Source organism: Akebia trifoliata, chromosome 4 (genome assembly GCF_017979445.1).
Source record: "Akebia trifoliata isolate Shusen 1 chromosome 4, ASM1797944v1, whole genome shotgun sequence".
In the NCBI taxonomy this organism is placed as follows: Eukaryota; Viridiplantae; Streptophyta; class Magnoliopsida; order Ranunculales; family Lardizabalaceae; genus Akebia; species Akebia trifoliata.
In genome coordinates, this window is record NC_141378.1 from 5,169,999 (window position 1) to 5,184,511 (window position 14,513).

The 14,513-nt window shown below is 35.6% G+C and overlaps 1 protein-coding gene across 1 annotated transcript; it reads right to left on the reverse strand.

The window, feature by feature from the left end:
• Positions 1-10,854: 10,854 nt before the first annotated feature.
• Positions 10,855-12,926, reverse strand: LOC147403216 (UDP-glycosyltransferase 74F2-like). Its single transcript, XM_086438710.1, has 2 exons — positions 12,251-12,926; positions 10,855-11,669 (listed from the first exon to the last, which is right to left on the reverse strand). The coding sequence occupies exons 1-2, from the start codon at positions 12,893-12,895 to the stop codon at positions 10,947-10,949; spliced, it is 1,368 nt and encodes a 455-aa protein (XP_086294836.1). The 5' UTR covers positions 12,896-12,926; the 3' UTR covers positions 10,855-10,946.
• Between the last annotated feature and the right edge of the window lie 1,587 nt (positions 12,927-14,513).

Below are 14,513 nucleotides of genomic sequence, written 5' to 3' on the forward strand. Positions count from 1 at the left end.
GTTTTTGATGGGGTTAGAAGTTCTGAAATGGGCTGATTTTTGGTGATGATGATCTCCTCACCGTAGAGATCATCCTCACCAAAAATCAGCCCATTCCAAAACCTCTAACCCATGTTTTGAAAAATGTTTTGCCAAAAAGTTCGCCCTTGAACGCCACCCATATATATATATAGAGGGTCCCGTTCGCCACCCTTAGTTTTACCACACACTTTAACAAATGCTTTTTGTCTTACATGGGTTAGAAGTTTCGGAATGAGCTGATTTTTGGTGAGGATGATCTCTATGATGAGGAGATCATCCTCACCAAAAATCAGCTCATTCCAAAACTTCTAACCCCATCAAAATTGATTTATAAAAAATGGACGGTCCACGATTTTTCAACGTGTAAACATGGGGCTAAACATTTCGGAATGGGCTGATTTTTGGGGAGGATGATCTTCTAATCATAGAGATCATCCTCACCAAAAATCAGCTCATTCCAAAATTTCTAACCCATGTAGGACAAAAAACGTTTGTTAAAGTGTGTGGTAAAACTTAGGGTGCTAAACATTTCCCATATATATATATATATAGGGTCCCGTTCGCCACCCTTAGTTTTACCACACACTTTAACAAACGCGTTTTGTCTTACATGGGTTAGAAGTTTCGGAATGAGCTGATTTTTGGTGAGGATGATCTCTATAGTGAGGAGATCATCCTCACCAAAAATCAGCTCATTCCAAAACTTCTAACCCCATCAAAATTGATATACAAAAAATGGACGGTCCACGATTTTTCAACGTGTAAACATGGGGCTAAACATTTCGGAATGGGCTGATTTTTGGGGAGGATGATCTTCTAATCATAGAGATCATCCTCACCAAAAATCAGCTCATTCCAAAACTTATAACCCATGTAGGACAAAAAACGTTTGTTAAAGTGTGTGGTAAAACTTAGGGTGCTGAACATTTCCCATATATATATATATATATATATATATGAGTAGCATTCAATGGCCAACAGTTTGGCAAACACATTTTTCAAAACATGGGTTAGAGGTCTTGGAATGGGATGATTTTTGGTGAGGATGATCTCTATGGTGAGGAGATCATCATCACCAAAAATCAGCCCATTCCAAAACTTCTAACCTCATCAAAAATGGTTTACAAAAAATGGACGGTTCACAATTTTTCAACTTGTAAAATGGGGCTAGAAGTTTTGGAATGAGCTGATTTTTTGTGAGGATGATCTCCTCATCGTAGAGATCATCCTCACCAAAAATCAGCCCATTCCAAGACCTCTAACCCATGTTTTGAAAAATGTTTTGCCAAAAAGTTCGCCCTTGAACGCCACCCATATATATATATATAGAGGGTCCCGTTCGCCACCCTTAGTTTTACCACACACTTTAACAAATGCTTTTTGTCTTACATGGGTTAGAAGTTTCGGAATGAGCTGATTTTTGGTGAGGATGATCTCTATGATGAGGAGATCATCCTCACCAAAAATCAGCTCATTCCAAAACTTCTAACCCCATCAAAATTGATTTATAAAAAATGGACGGTCCACGATTTTTCAACGTGTAAACATGGGGCTAAACATTTCGGAATGGGCTGATTTTTGGGGAGGATGATCTTCTAATCATAGAGATCATCCTCACCAAAAATCAGCTCATTCCAAAATTTCTAACCCATGTAGGACAAAAAACGTTTGTTAAAGTGTGTGGTAAAACTTAGGGTGCTAAACATTTCCCATATATATATATATATAGGGTCCCGTTCGCCACCCTTAGTTTTACCACACACTTTAACAAACGCGTTTTGTCTTACATGGGTTAGAAGTTTCGGAATGAGCTGATTTTTGGTGAGGATGATCTCTATAGTGAGGAGATCATCCTCACCAAAAATCAGCTCATTCCAAAACTTCTAACCCCATCAAAATTGATATACAAAAAATGGACGGTCCACGATTTTTCAACGTGTAAACATGGGGCTAAACATTTCGGAATGGGCTGATTTTTGGGGAGGATGATCTTCTAATCATAGAGATCATCCTCACCAAAAATCAGCTCATTCCAAAACTTATAACCCATGTAGGACAAAAAACGTTTGTTAAAGTGTGTGGTAAAACTTAGGGTGCTGAACATTTCCCATATATATATATATATATATATATATATGAGTAGCATTCAATGGCCAACAGTTTGGCAAACACATTTTTCAAAACATGGGTTAGAGGTCTTGGAATGGGATGATTTTTGGTGAGGATGATCTCTATGGTGAGGAGATCATCATCACCAAAAATCAGCCCATTCCAAAACTTCTAACCTCATCAAAAATGGTTTACAAAAAATGGACGGTTCACAATTTTTCAACTTGTAAAATGGGGCTAGAAGTTTTGGAATGAGCTGATTTTTTGTGAGGATGATCTCCTCATCGTAGAGATCATCCTCACCAAAAATCAGCCCATTCCAAGACCTCTAACCCATGTTTTGAAAAAGTGTTTGCCAAAATGTTTGCCAAACTATTGGCCACGAATAGGGACCATATATATATATATGGGAAATGTTCAGCACCCTAAGCTTTACCACACATTTTAACAAATGTGTTTTGTCTTACATGGGTTAGAAGTTTTGGAATGGCCTGATTTTTGGTGAGGATGATCTCTATGGTGAGGAGATCATCCTCACCAAAAATCAGCTCATTCCAAAACTTCTAACCCCATCAAAAATGGTTTACAAAAAATGGGCGGTCCACGATTTTTCAACGTGTAAACATGGGGCTAAACAATTCGGAATGGGCTGATTAGAAGATCATCCTCACCAAAAATCAGCCCATTCCAAAACTTCTAACCCATCTAGGACAAAAAACGTTTGTTAAAGTGTGTGGTAAAACTTAGGGTGCTGAACATTTCCCATATATATATATATGGGAAATGTTTATATATATATGGGAAATGTTCAGCACCCTAAGTTTTACCACACACTTTAACAAACGTTTTTTGTCCTACATGAGTTAGAAGTTTTGGAATGGGCTGATTTTTGGTGAGGATGATCTTCTAATCAGCCCATTCCGGATTGTTTAGCCCCATGTTTACACGTTGAAAAATCGTGGACCGCCCATTTTTTGTAAACCATTTTTGATGGGGTTAGAAGTTTTGGAATGAGCTGATTTTTGGTGAGGATGATCTCCTCACCATAGAGATCACCATCACCAAAAATCAGCATATTTCAAAACTTCTAACCCATGTAGGACAAAACGCGTTTGTTAAAGTGTCTGGTAAAGCTTAGGGTGCTGAACGTGACCCATATATATATATATATAGGTATAGGTCCCGTTCATCACCCTACGCTTTACCAAACGTGTTTTGTCCTACATGGGTTAGAAGTTTTGGAATAGGCTGATTTTTGGTGAGGATGATCTCTATGGTCATCCTCACCAAAAATCAGTCCATTCCAAAACTTTCAACCCTATAAAAAATGGTTTACAAAAAATGGACGGTCCATGATTTTTTAACTTGTAAACATAGGGTTAGAAATTTTGGAATGGGCTGATTTTTGGTGAGGAGGATCTTCTAATCGTAGAAATCATCCTCAACAAAAATTAGCCCATTTCAAAACTTCTGACCCATGTAGGACAAAACACGTTTGGTAAAGCGTAGGGTAAAGTGTAGGGTGTTGAACATTTCCCATATATATATAAGTCCTGTTCAGCAACAAACATTTTGGCAAAACATGGGTTAGAGGTCTTGGAATGGGCTGATTTTTGGTGAGGATGATCTCTACGGTGAGGAGATCATCCTCACCAAAAATCAGCCCATTCCAAAACTTCTAGCCCCAGTTTACAAGTTGAAAAATCGTGGACCATCCTTTTTTTGTAAACCATTTTTGATGGTGTTAGAAGTTTTGGAATGGGCTGATTTTTGGTGATGATGATCTCTTCACTGTAGAGATTATCCTCACCAAAAATCATCCCATTCCAAAACCTCTAACCCATGTTTTGAAAAATGTTTTGCCAAAATGTTTGTTACTGAACATTTATATATATATGGGAGCAGTTCAGCAGCTCTAAAGTTTGTCAAATATTGTGTCAAACATGGGTTAGAAGTTTTGGAATGACTGATTTTTTTGTGAGGATGATCTCTATGATGAGGAGATCATCCTCACAAAAAATGAGTCTATTCCAAAACTTCTAACCCCATCAAAAATTGGACGGTCCACGATTCTTCAATTTGTAAATTAGGGTTAGAAATTTCAAAATGAACTGATTTTTGGAGAGGATGATCTCTTCACCGTAGATACCATCTTCACAAAAAATCAGCTCATTCCAAAGCTTCTAACCCATGTTTTGAAAAATGTTTGGCATAATGTTTAGCAAATTTTAGGGTTGTTGAACCACTCCCTATATATATATATATGGGTAGCGTTCAAGGGCAAACTTTTTAGCAAACTTTTTGGCAAAACATTTTTCAAAACATGGGTTAGAGGTTTTGGAATGTGCTGATTTTTGGTGAGGATGATCTCTACGGTGAGTAGATCATCCTCATCAAAAATCAGCCCATTCCAAAACTTCTAACCCATCTTTACCAGCTGAAAAATCGTGGACCGTCCATTTTTTGTAAACTGTTTTTGATGGGGTTAGAAGTTTTGGAATGGGCTGATTTTTGGTGATGATGATCTCCTCACTATAGAGATCATCCTCACCAAAAATCAGCCCATTCCAAAACCTCTAACTCATGTTTTGAAAAATGTTTTGCCAAAAAGTTTGCTAAAAAGTTGGCCATTGAACGCCCCCCTATATATATATATATATATATATATATATATAGGGTCCCGTTCGCCACCCTTAGTTTTACCACACACTTTAACAAACGCATTTTGTCTTACATGGGTTAGAAGTTTCGGAATGAACTGATTTTTGGTGAGGATGATCTCTATGGTGAGGAGATCATCCTCACCAAAAATCAGCTCATTCCAAAACTTCTAACCCCATCAAAATTGATTTACAAAAAATGGACGGTCCACGAATTTTCAACGTGTAAACATGGGGCTAAACATTTCGGAATGGGCTGATTTTTGGGGAGGATGATCTTCTAATCATAGAGATCATCCTCACCAAAAATCAGCTCATTCCAAAACTTCTAACCCATGTAGGACAAAAAACGTTTGTTAAAGTGTGTGGTAAAACTTAGGGTGCTGAACATTTCCCATATATATATATATATATATATATGGGTCCCGTTCAGCACCAAACATTTTGGCCAACATTTTAGCCAACCATTTTTGTCCTACATGGGTTAGAAGTTTTGGAATGGGCTGATTTTTGGTGAGGATGATCTCTACGGTGAGGAGATCATCCTCACCAAAAATCAGCCCATTCCAAAACTTCTAACCCCATGTTTATAAGTTCAAAATCGTAGATCGTCCATTTTTTGTAAACCATTTGTGATGGGGTTAGAAGTTTTGGAATGAGCTGATTTTTGGTGATGATGATCTCCTCACCGTAGAGATCATCCTTACCAAAAATCAGTCCATTCCAAAACTTCTAACCCATGTTTTGAAAAATGTTTTGCCAAAATATTTGATGCTGAATATTTCCATATATATATATATATACCCAACATTTTGTCCAACATGTTTTGTCTTACATGGGTTAGAAGTTTTGGAATGGGCTGATTTTTGGTGAGGATGATCTCTACGATTAGAAAATCATCCTCACAAAAAATCAGCCCCATTCCAAAACTTCTAACCTCATGTTTACAAGTTGAAAAATCGTGGACCATTCATTTTTTGTAAACCATTTGTGATGGGGTTAGAAGTTTTGGAATGGGCTGATTTTTGGTGAAGATGATCTCTATGGTAAAACTTCTAACCCATGTAGGATAAAACATGTTGGGAAAATTGTTGGGTAAATGGTTGGGTGCCGAACAGGACGGTCTCGTTTAATTTTCCACCAAAATGAAGACTACATTTGATTAGGCATGAAAATTAGGAGAAAAAATAATTTTTCTTGAAAAGTGCAAATCTTAGGTGTTTGGCTACATATTTTTCTTAGAATTCAATTTTCCGCTAAAAGCAATTTTGCACTTTTCATCCCATCCACCAGGAAAATGATTTTTCCACCTAAAACAAGCACTCTTTTGTGATTTTTAAGATCGTAGACTTGAATCCAATTTCAGTATCCAAGATATCACCGACCATAGACCTAAAAAGTACACCACATGGTGTTATCTCATGTGTGTCCAGCAAAATAGACTTGAATAAGTACAAACGAAACATCATAATTATAATTTGAGATGTAGCACCCGACAATGTATTTAGACATCACATTGACATGTGGTTCATAGAGATAGATGATTCTTCGGTCCCCCAATCTAGACAAGAGGGCTGAGTTGTGACATGGACCAATGGTCCCGGCTCTACATGGTCCCTAGGTTCGTGCAACCGTTTCCCTTATAATTTTATTAGTTGGGATCTATAACAAACAAAAAATTAAAAAGAAAATGATTATCTGGTGCCAATGAATAGAGTGTTTTGTAATATATATTATAAACATTACCAAAGTAAAGAATATTTTGAAATATTCACAGCCCAAAAGAGTGTGTTTTCAAAGGGAAAAATTTGTTTCCCCTTAATTAGAAGATACTAAGGGGTGGCACATGCATTTGCACGTGATTGCTGAGTAGAGATTAACAAATAATTCATTCAAATAAAAAATTAGATTAATTTGATGAGATTGCTACCCATATAGAGTCTTTAATTAGCATATTATCTTATTGGATATTATTCATGTATCCTAAATTATTTAATTTCAATAAATAAATTAAATTACTAAAATCTATAGGAATATTTGTTCAAAATAAGTATAAGAATGATTTTGAAGGAAGAAAAATCCTTGGATTAATAATCTTTTTTGTTTTTGAGTTTGAACTTGAGTTATTAACCGTACGTATGAATTATAGTTCAAATATTTCTTAATTTATTTTATATAATATTAGAATAAATAGTGGACGAGGTAAAACCATTTCTATCAAGATGACAGATGCATAAGAGGAATAATATAAGAATCTTATGGGAAGAAAGAGAGTGAGTTGTGTATATTACTAGGGTTCATGGTTAGAGAGCTTCTATTGCCACACCAAATTTTGCTAACATCATGGATAACTCTTTTAATTTAAGCCTTCTGAGTTGAGTACAATGGCTAACATCTTGATCATCTTGCATCAACTTCAATGTAGTTAGTTTCTTACATGTATTTAGAGAAGTCAACAAGGTGGTTGATTACCTTGCATCATTTCTTCCTTTTGTGAGTTGTTTGAAGATCGTTTGTGGATCTTCGTCTCCCCTTGTTTTTCTTCTCTCACAGAATAAAAGATATTGTCTTTTCTTAAGATTATAGCTAATCTGAGTCTACATTAACCCTGTTGACCTTTCAAAAAAAAAAAAAATCTCAATCACCATAATCATCCAAGCCTTACCTAAAGTTTTTGGGGTTGGCTAAACGAATCTTAACCCTTCATTCAATTTTGTCGAGCATCACATCTTTAGTTATTGAAAGATGACTCATGTTTCGATCACCAGCTCAATTCCGATTGATTGAAGCTTGATGCGATTGGCATTGGCAGTTGGTGATAGATTCAAATGGTGTTGCATGTTTATATGCTTTCGTGGGGAGTTGGAAGTTGTATGTATTTGAGTTCATGCTAGCTCCTTCATGGACAAAGAGAGAGCATTTAGGTGGAGATTACTCCACAATAATTTATATCACTCATGCATATGTAACACTATAGTGGTGGTGTGTGGTGATTGAAAAAAAATGTGATTTAGACACACCCCTCACGGGGTTTTTGGTGAATAATTAAGGTACGGCCATATTTTAGCAAAAACCCCTTCATCTTTATCTAAAAAATCCATCATCTTCAACTTAAATTTTTACTATTATAATGAAAGAAGGCCAAGTAAAAGTGGTTTGACATCAAAATTTGAATAGTCATAAATACCCCTATTTTTAGATTTAAATTTAATATAATCAACATCATTTTAATAAAAACCCAACAAATTGCAACCCCTCTTCCTTAGTTTCCAAAGTTATAATAATATTTATTTTTTACTATTTAATCTTTAATTAATATTTAAATTACAAATAAGTCCTTTTAATCGAGGGCGGAGTGAGGATCTTTGTCTAGGGTGGGCAAACTATATTTAACGTTGTCTTGGAACCGTTAACTAGGTTTGTGGTAAGTCGTCCAAAACTTCACAACTCCATCAATTTTATTTTATTTTGACTTATTAATTTATTAGCATTAAAAATGGGCCGACTTGTTCTACGACAAAGGTCAAAGGTCCCTGTCATAGTTTAATGAAAGAAAAGGGTTATTAACATTAAAAATGGGTGGGCCTTATTGTATTACAGCAAGGTCAAAGGGGCCTTTCATAATTTGCATTAAAAATGGGCAGGTGTGCTGTGTTATAGGCTACAACAAGGTCCAAGGTGCCTGTCAAAGTTTGATGAAAGGAAAGGATTATTAACATTAAAAATGGACGGGCCTTGTTGTATTAAGCAAGGTCAAAGGTCAAAGGGGCCTGTCATTGTTTGATGAAAGGAAGGGTATTCTAAATTAATATTAATCCATCCAAGGGTACTATCTAAATAAATCAATTTAGAGGGCGGAGAGGCAAATCATCAATTTTAAGTATGGGGAATCACAAATTCTAACCCAATTCTAAGGGTGCCTCACATATTAAAAAATTTGATGCATGTGTGTTTGGTCATGCCACGTTCTAGTATAGTATAATTTCTTAAACAAATTAGACTTTGTTTTGAACCTCTTAATGAGAACCCTTGATTTTTTGTACTTGAAAAAATCTATCATTTTCAACTTCTTCAAAAATCATATGTTTTCAAAGTTTGAAGGTTGAAGGAGAGAGAATCTCGAGGTTGAAGACACGAAAATGAGATTGAAATTTTTACCATAATTTGGGGAGAAAATTCAAAGATATTTTGCTAGGGTTTGAAGGTGATGGCATTAGGTCATTTTCTATTAGTCTCTCGAACAAAAACGACCGGCATGTCATCAGTTAAAAAAATACGGGTATCTAAACTATTCACTAAAATCTGAAGGGATTTGTCAAAATCATCGACAAACGAAATATATAAACTATATAAAAGTGCATAATCTCAATCACAATGGTGGGAATCACACATCATCACATGGACTTTTTGGTGTGAATTAAGCACACCAAGGAGGTGAGAAAAACACTCATGGGTTTTAGTAAACTTGAAGAATTGCTACATTTCGAATAATCGATGTCACCAGACCCCTGACCTCGCAACCCACAAATAGTCAGGCTATCCAATTTTATGTCATAATTATTGCAAATAATATCGATGAGTGGAGAGGCCTAAGAGCTTATAAGGAGAGAGACAAGACAATGTCCCATGTGAGACTAAACTCAACAAATATGATCGTGGATTTCTTTTTTTCATAATTATTATCAGTCTCTAATTTTCTCGTGCTTTACTTCTCCATAGCTAATATAATTGATGAGTATCAGATGTATTTGCTATCCAATTGAACCTAATTTTTTCAGTTATGCATACAAGTAGTGCCACATGGATACATTGAGAGTTGTATATTCTACATGGATACAAGAATACGTTCAAAACGAAGATTACACACGTATGGCCTGCATCGAAACTGCCACAACAGCAAGCCCAATGAAAGATTTAAGTCTCATAAGTTACAAACCATCTTTATGCATTATCATCAAATTTGTTCTCTTCTAGCCAAAAATTGATGGAATTAATTTTGTTTTCGTGGTCCATGTTATGTGGTTGGTGGAGGTGAACAATTCACCAGTGGTTGTATTCCAGATATTATCATCATCATTATCGTCTTGTATTTACTCTAAATATTAGATTTAAATTTTAATTATTTCTTCATTTTGAGTATGCCACGTGGGGGAGTCAGATTATCACGACTCATTTAAAAAAGAGCCTTGCTATATAGTGAGTACTCTAAATAACACTTGAAGTTGCACTTGAATGTGTCGAGAACCATTGATTGTCCTCGAGTGTAAGACTCATATCTCTAGAAAAAAGCATCAATCTTTTTACGCACACTCTTCTCAAGTGCTATTTCAGGCCACTTTAGCATTTTTCTTTTAAAAAATGCACTATTTCAAATATTCACTAAAATCCGAATCACTTAAAATCATTATTTGATTTCTCTAAAGTTGGTATGGTAGTATAAACACTAAAAATGAACAAACTTCACAGTTGAAGTAGGTGTGAAAAACATTAATTCATGGGTGTTGATGAACCTAGAAATATTATGCCACCAAAATACCTGTCGCCCAACTATTCAGGCTATTCAATTTTGTATCATAAATAATATCGATGTATGGCAGGTGTCAGCTAGCTTAGTTGGTAACATCTTTGGGTGATGAAATCAGGGATTTGAGGTTCAAATCCCTCTAATGTAAAGTTACTGAAATAATTAAAAAAGACTTACCGATAATTAAAAAAAATCCATATATACTACATATTCAAGTAGTGCTACTGAGACATGAGAGTTATATATTCTACATGAAAACGACAAGAATACATTCGAAAAGAGGATGTCCTATATTGGTGGGCAAGGAAACTATGCCAAAAGATCAAGCCGGACCAAATATCAATGGTATTCAGCAATTTTTTAAAATATTTCCCAAAGTAACATAAATTACAAAATCAACTTCATTGTCATCAAATTTGTTCACTTTTAAACCAAAAGAAACTTTGCTTTTGTTTTTGTGGTCCATGTTAAGTAGTTGGCGAACGTGGACACTTTGAGTACGGTGGTTGGTTTTCCATTATTACCTATTTATCACAGATATTAGAGTGAAATATTATTTCATATAGTTGAATAGTTATTAAGAACTTGAATTTCATTTTATTTTAGATAAGGGAGACACGCATTTAATTAATTCAAGTGCATATTAATTTAGCGACAAATTCATCAATGTTCTTGTCTGAACTTCCACCTTCATCGACGGCCTCTATTGCCAATTCTCTCCACTTACTAGCATTCCTCTTAATTTCTTGAGCTCGCTCTCCTTCCATGACCTCCTTAATACATTTCTCCATTTCTTCCCTTCTTACCATCCCTTTTTCGTCGACCCTAGCTCGAACTCCTATACCCCAAATATCTTTGACAAACTTTGCGTTCGTTGTTTGGTCCGTCCATTGTGGTACTCCAACCATTGGAACGCCTAAGCTCAATGCCTCTATTGTAGAATTCCATCCGCAATGTGTCACAAAGCATCCCACTGCTTGGTGTGCCAACACCTCCAATTGAGGGCACCATGTGACTATTAATCCCATCTCCGCCGTCTCCTCTTTAAGCTTGCTAGAGAGTTTGCTCTCCTCTGATGCCCTTACAGCCCACAAGAAATAGTTGTTGCTCCCCCTCAACCCCCATGCGAGTTCCTCCATTTGTTCGATATCTAATGTTGCCATGCTCCCGAATGACATGTAGACGACTGACCCAATTGGCTTAGAGTCTAGCCAATTCATGCAGACACTACTATTTGGTGTATAAAGATCGATCCCGTATTCTTTGTCATCTTCCAGTCGTTTGTCCAAGTACAATGAAGGTATCGTCGGCCCAATTGTCTTCAATGGAAGCAATTTAGCCATCCACTCCACAATCTAATTGAAATTTTTGTGAAATGATCATTCAATAAAAAGATTAAATTTAAGCAACAACTATATCTCAAGTTAATCTATGGTAAGGATCGGTATATGAGGCAGGAAAATCAATGGGAAAATGGTTTTTCCGGAAAAAAAAAGTGTGATTCACAATCACAAGTGTATGATTATTGTGGACTTCCAAGAGAAGATCATATTCTCAAGAAAAAAAAATTCCCATCTTATTGGAAGAATATTTTCAAAGTCAACCTCTTTAGAAAATAATTCTCTCCTCAAAACCATTATTCCCACCACGAAAACTAAATCTAAACTTTCTCTGACATTTTCTAAGATGCAAGAAAACATTTTCTAAGAAAATCAATTATATAAAGAAACTGATTTTTCCAAGAACACAGTTTCTCTTCAATCAGACACACCCTTAATTACAATTCCAAAAAACACAAACAAAAAAATTAGACCATTTTTCGAAAAAAAAAAAAAAAAAATTACCAAATAAATAAGGAATTAATTGGGTTACCATGATTTTGAAAGCTATGTATGTCAGATATAAAAGAAGAAAAAAAAAATGTTAATATACCCACCTCGGCCTCCAACTTTTCGAAGGTGTTAAAAAAGATCCAATCCGCGTGTTCAACGTTACACATTTGATTCAAAACAAGCTGCAAGTAAGCTGGATAAGATCCCGAAACATAGAAGAAAGACGGCATGTCTTGAAGATCAAGTGTAGGCAATCCAGGAATTGTAACAGTTGGACCCGGAATTGGAACAGGTATTAGTCCCCTATGAACATGGTAGTATATGTTGTTAACTGCACAAGTTTGGGTGAAGAAAGAAGCTCCCATTATACCGACCCGTTTAGCTAGATCCAAAGCCCATGGTAAAAAAGCATCGTAAATTAGACAATCGACTGGGTGCCCATTGCTAGCTAGCTTCTCTATGAGTTCGGCTAACGTTTTTGAACCCACCTCTTCCAAGCTTTTCAGGTAGGCCTCGATACTTTCGGCTTCACCAAAGCCACCATCATCGTAGCCGTCGGAAATCGTTACGATTTCAATTGGGCCGGGTTTGGCCTGCATGGACTTGGAAAGGAAGGTAGTTGTGACTAATGTAGCTTTGAGTCCTTTGTAGACTAAGCGTTTTGAGAATTGGAGGAGTGGACTTATGTGACCTTGGGATGGATAAGGAAAAAGTAGAACATGGGCTTTGTAATCTCTCTCCTTCTCCATTTCTTTTGATCTTTGATCTCTCTCTCTGTTTGAGTCCTTTTTAAATAGGGTTTCATGTTCCTCGGGATCTGTTCACACATATCTCAAAAATTACTAAATAAAGTATTTTACTTGAAGTCATTGCTTACGTAAGCGAAGACAAAGACAAGTATACAAAGATCATTAAAGCATGGGGACCCACGTTTATAATAAAACATTTTCATTGATTGATGGTGAACCCAGAGTGCAGTGTCAGTAGGACATGTTTGAAGTGATACAATAGATACCTTTACCATTCTTATAGCAACATGACACCGTAGTTGCCGTTCATCCAGAGTCAATCTACTTCATTATTTGTGTGAATATGTCGGTTTTTTTTTTCATTTGACACAATTTTTGCTGGTCGCTAGCTCAAATATTTGTCTTAAAAAAAAAAGGGAAATATTCAACAACAAACATTTTAACAAACATTTTTCAAAACATAAGTTAGAGGCTTTGGAATGGACTGATTTTTGGTGAGGATGATCTCTACGGTGAGGAGATCATTCTCACCAAAAATCAGCTCATTCCAAAATTTCTAACCCCATCAAAAATGATTTACAAAAAATGGACGGTCCACAATTTTTAGAATGGGCTGATTTTTGGTGAGGATGATCTCCTCACCGTAGAGATCATCCTCACCAAAAATCAGCCCATTCCAAAACCTCTAACCCATCTTTTGAAAAATGTTTGTCAAAATGTTTGTTGCTGAATGGGACCCTAAAAAAAAATGAAGTTCTATTTGTTGAGTCATGACTCACCAGGGTGGCATACTCAATTGACTCCCTGACATGATAAGTTCGAGAATCATGGATTTTTACATCTCGATATACATGATTACACTTTTCGTAAAAAAATTTATCACGAGAGAATTGTGTATTTTGAAACGCACAGATCTACTATTCCTAAATTTGTCCATTTCAAGGAGTTGATGTGTGTATGCTACCTGATGAGTTATATTATCAGGACTCTTATTTGTTTACCCTTAAATACTTAAGTTAAATTTGATTATATTCACAAAATTCAATTACCTGTGAATAATGTATCATCTTCTTATTTATTAAATTTATCTTCATTAGATTTTAATTTGGTAGCTTTCTTCCATTACTCTTTTTTTGGAAAGTTATCAAGGTTAAGCAGACCCAAACCAACTACATTTCTTTCATGATCTATATCATAATTTTAGGATTATATGATTATCTATTCTTGTACTCATGTTGGATATATTATGACCTTAGATCCTCTTCCCAATTAAAATTATGACATTTCCTACAATGACTCAAAATAACACTTGAAGGAGTATTGTCTGTCTAGATAATCATCGATTTTCCTTGAGTGTATAACACACATATCTCGTGAAAGAGTATCTATGAGTTTTTGCAAATTCTTCACGCTAGTAACGCTATTTTAAGTTGTTTAAATATTTTTCTTATTCTAATTTCCCTACAATGGATTAATTCCCACTTTCTTTTTATACAAATCTTGACGCAACATGTACCCAGCTACATATTTTCACCTATATTCACCTATACACTTACATAACTCTTGGAGTAGAGGATTCAAGCTCATGTGAGATAAATTTGTTGGATTAGTTATTTTA

Excerpts from the sequence above, each read along its gene's own strand:
- LOC147403216 (XM_086438710.1), bottom strand. The coding sequence starts at position 12,895 with ATGGAGAAGGAGAGAGATTACAAAGCCCATGTTCTACTTTTTCCTTAT. Across the intron at positions 11,670-12,250 it reads TCGAAAAGTTGGAGGCCGAG|ATTGTGGAGTGGATGGCTAA; the intron begins GTGGGTATATTA and ends AATTTCAATTAG.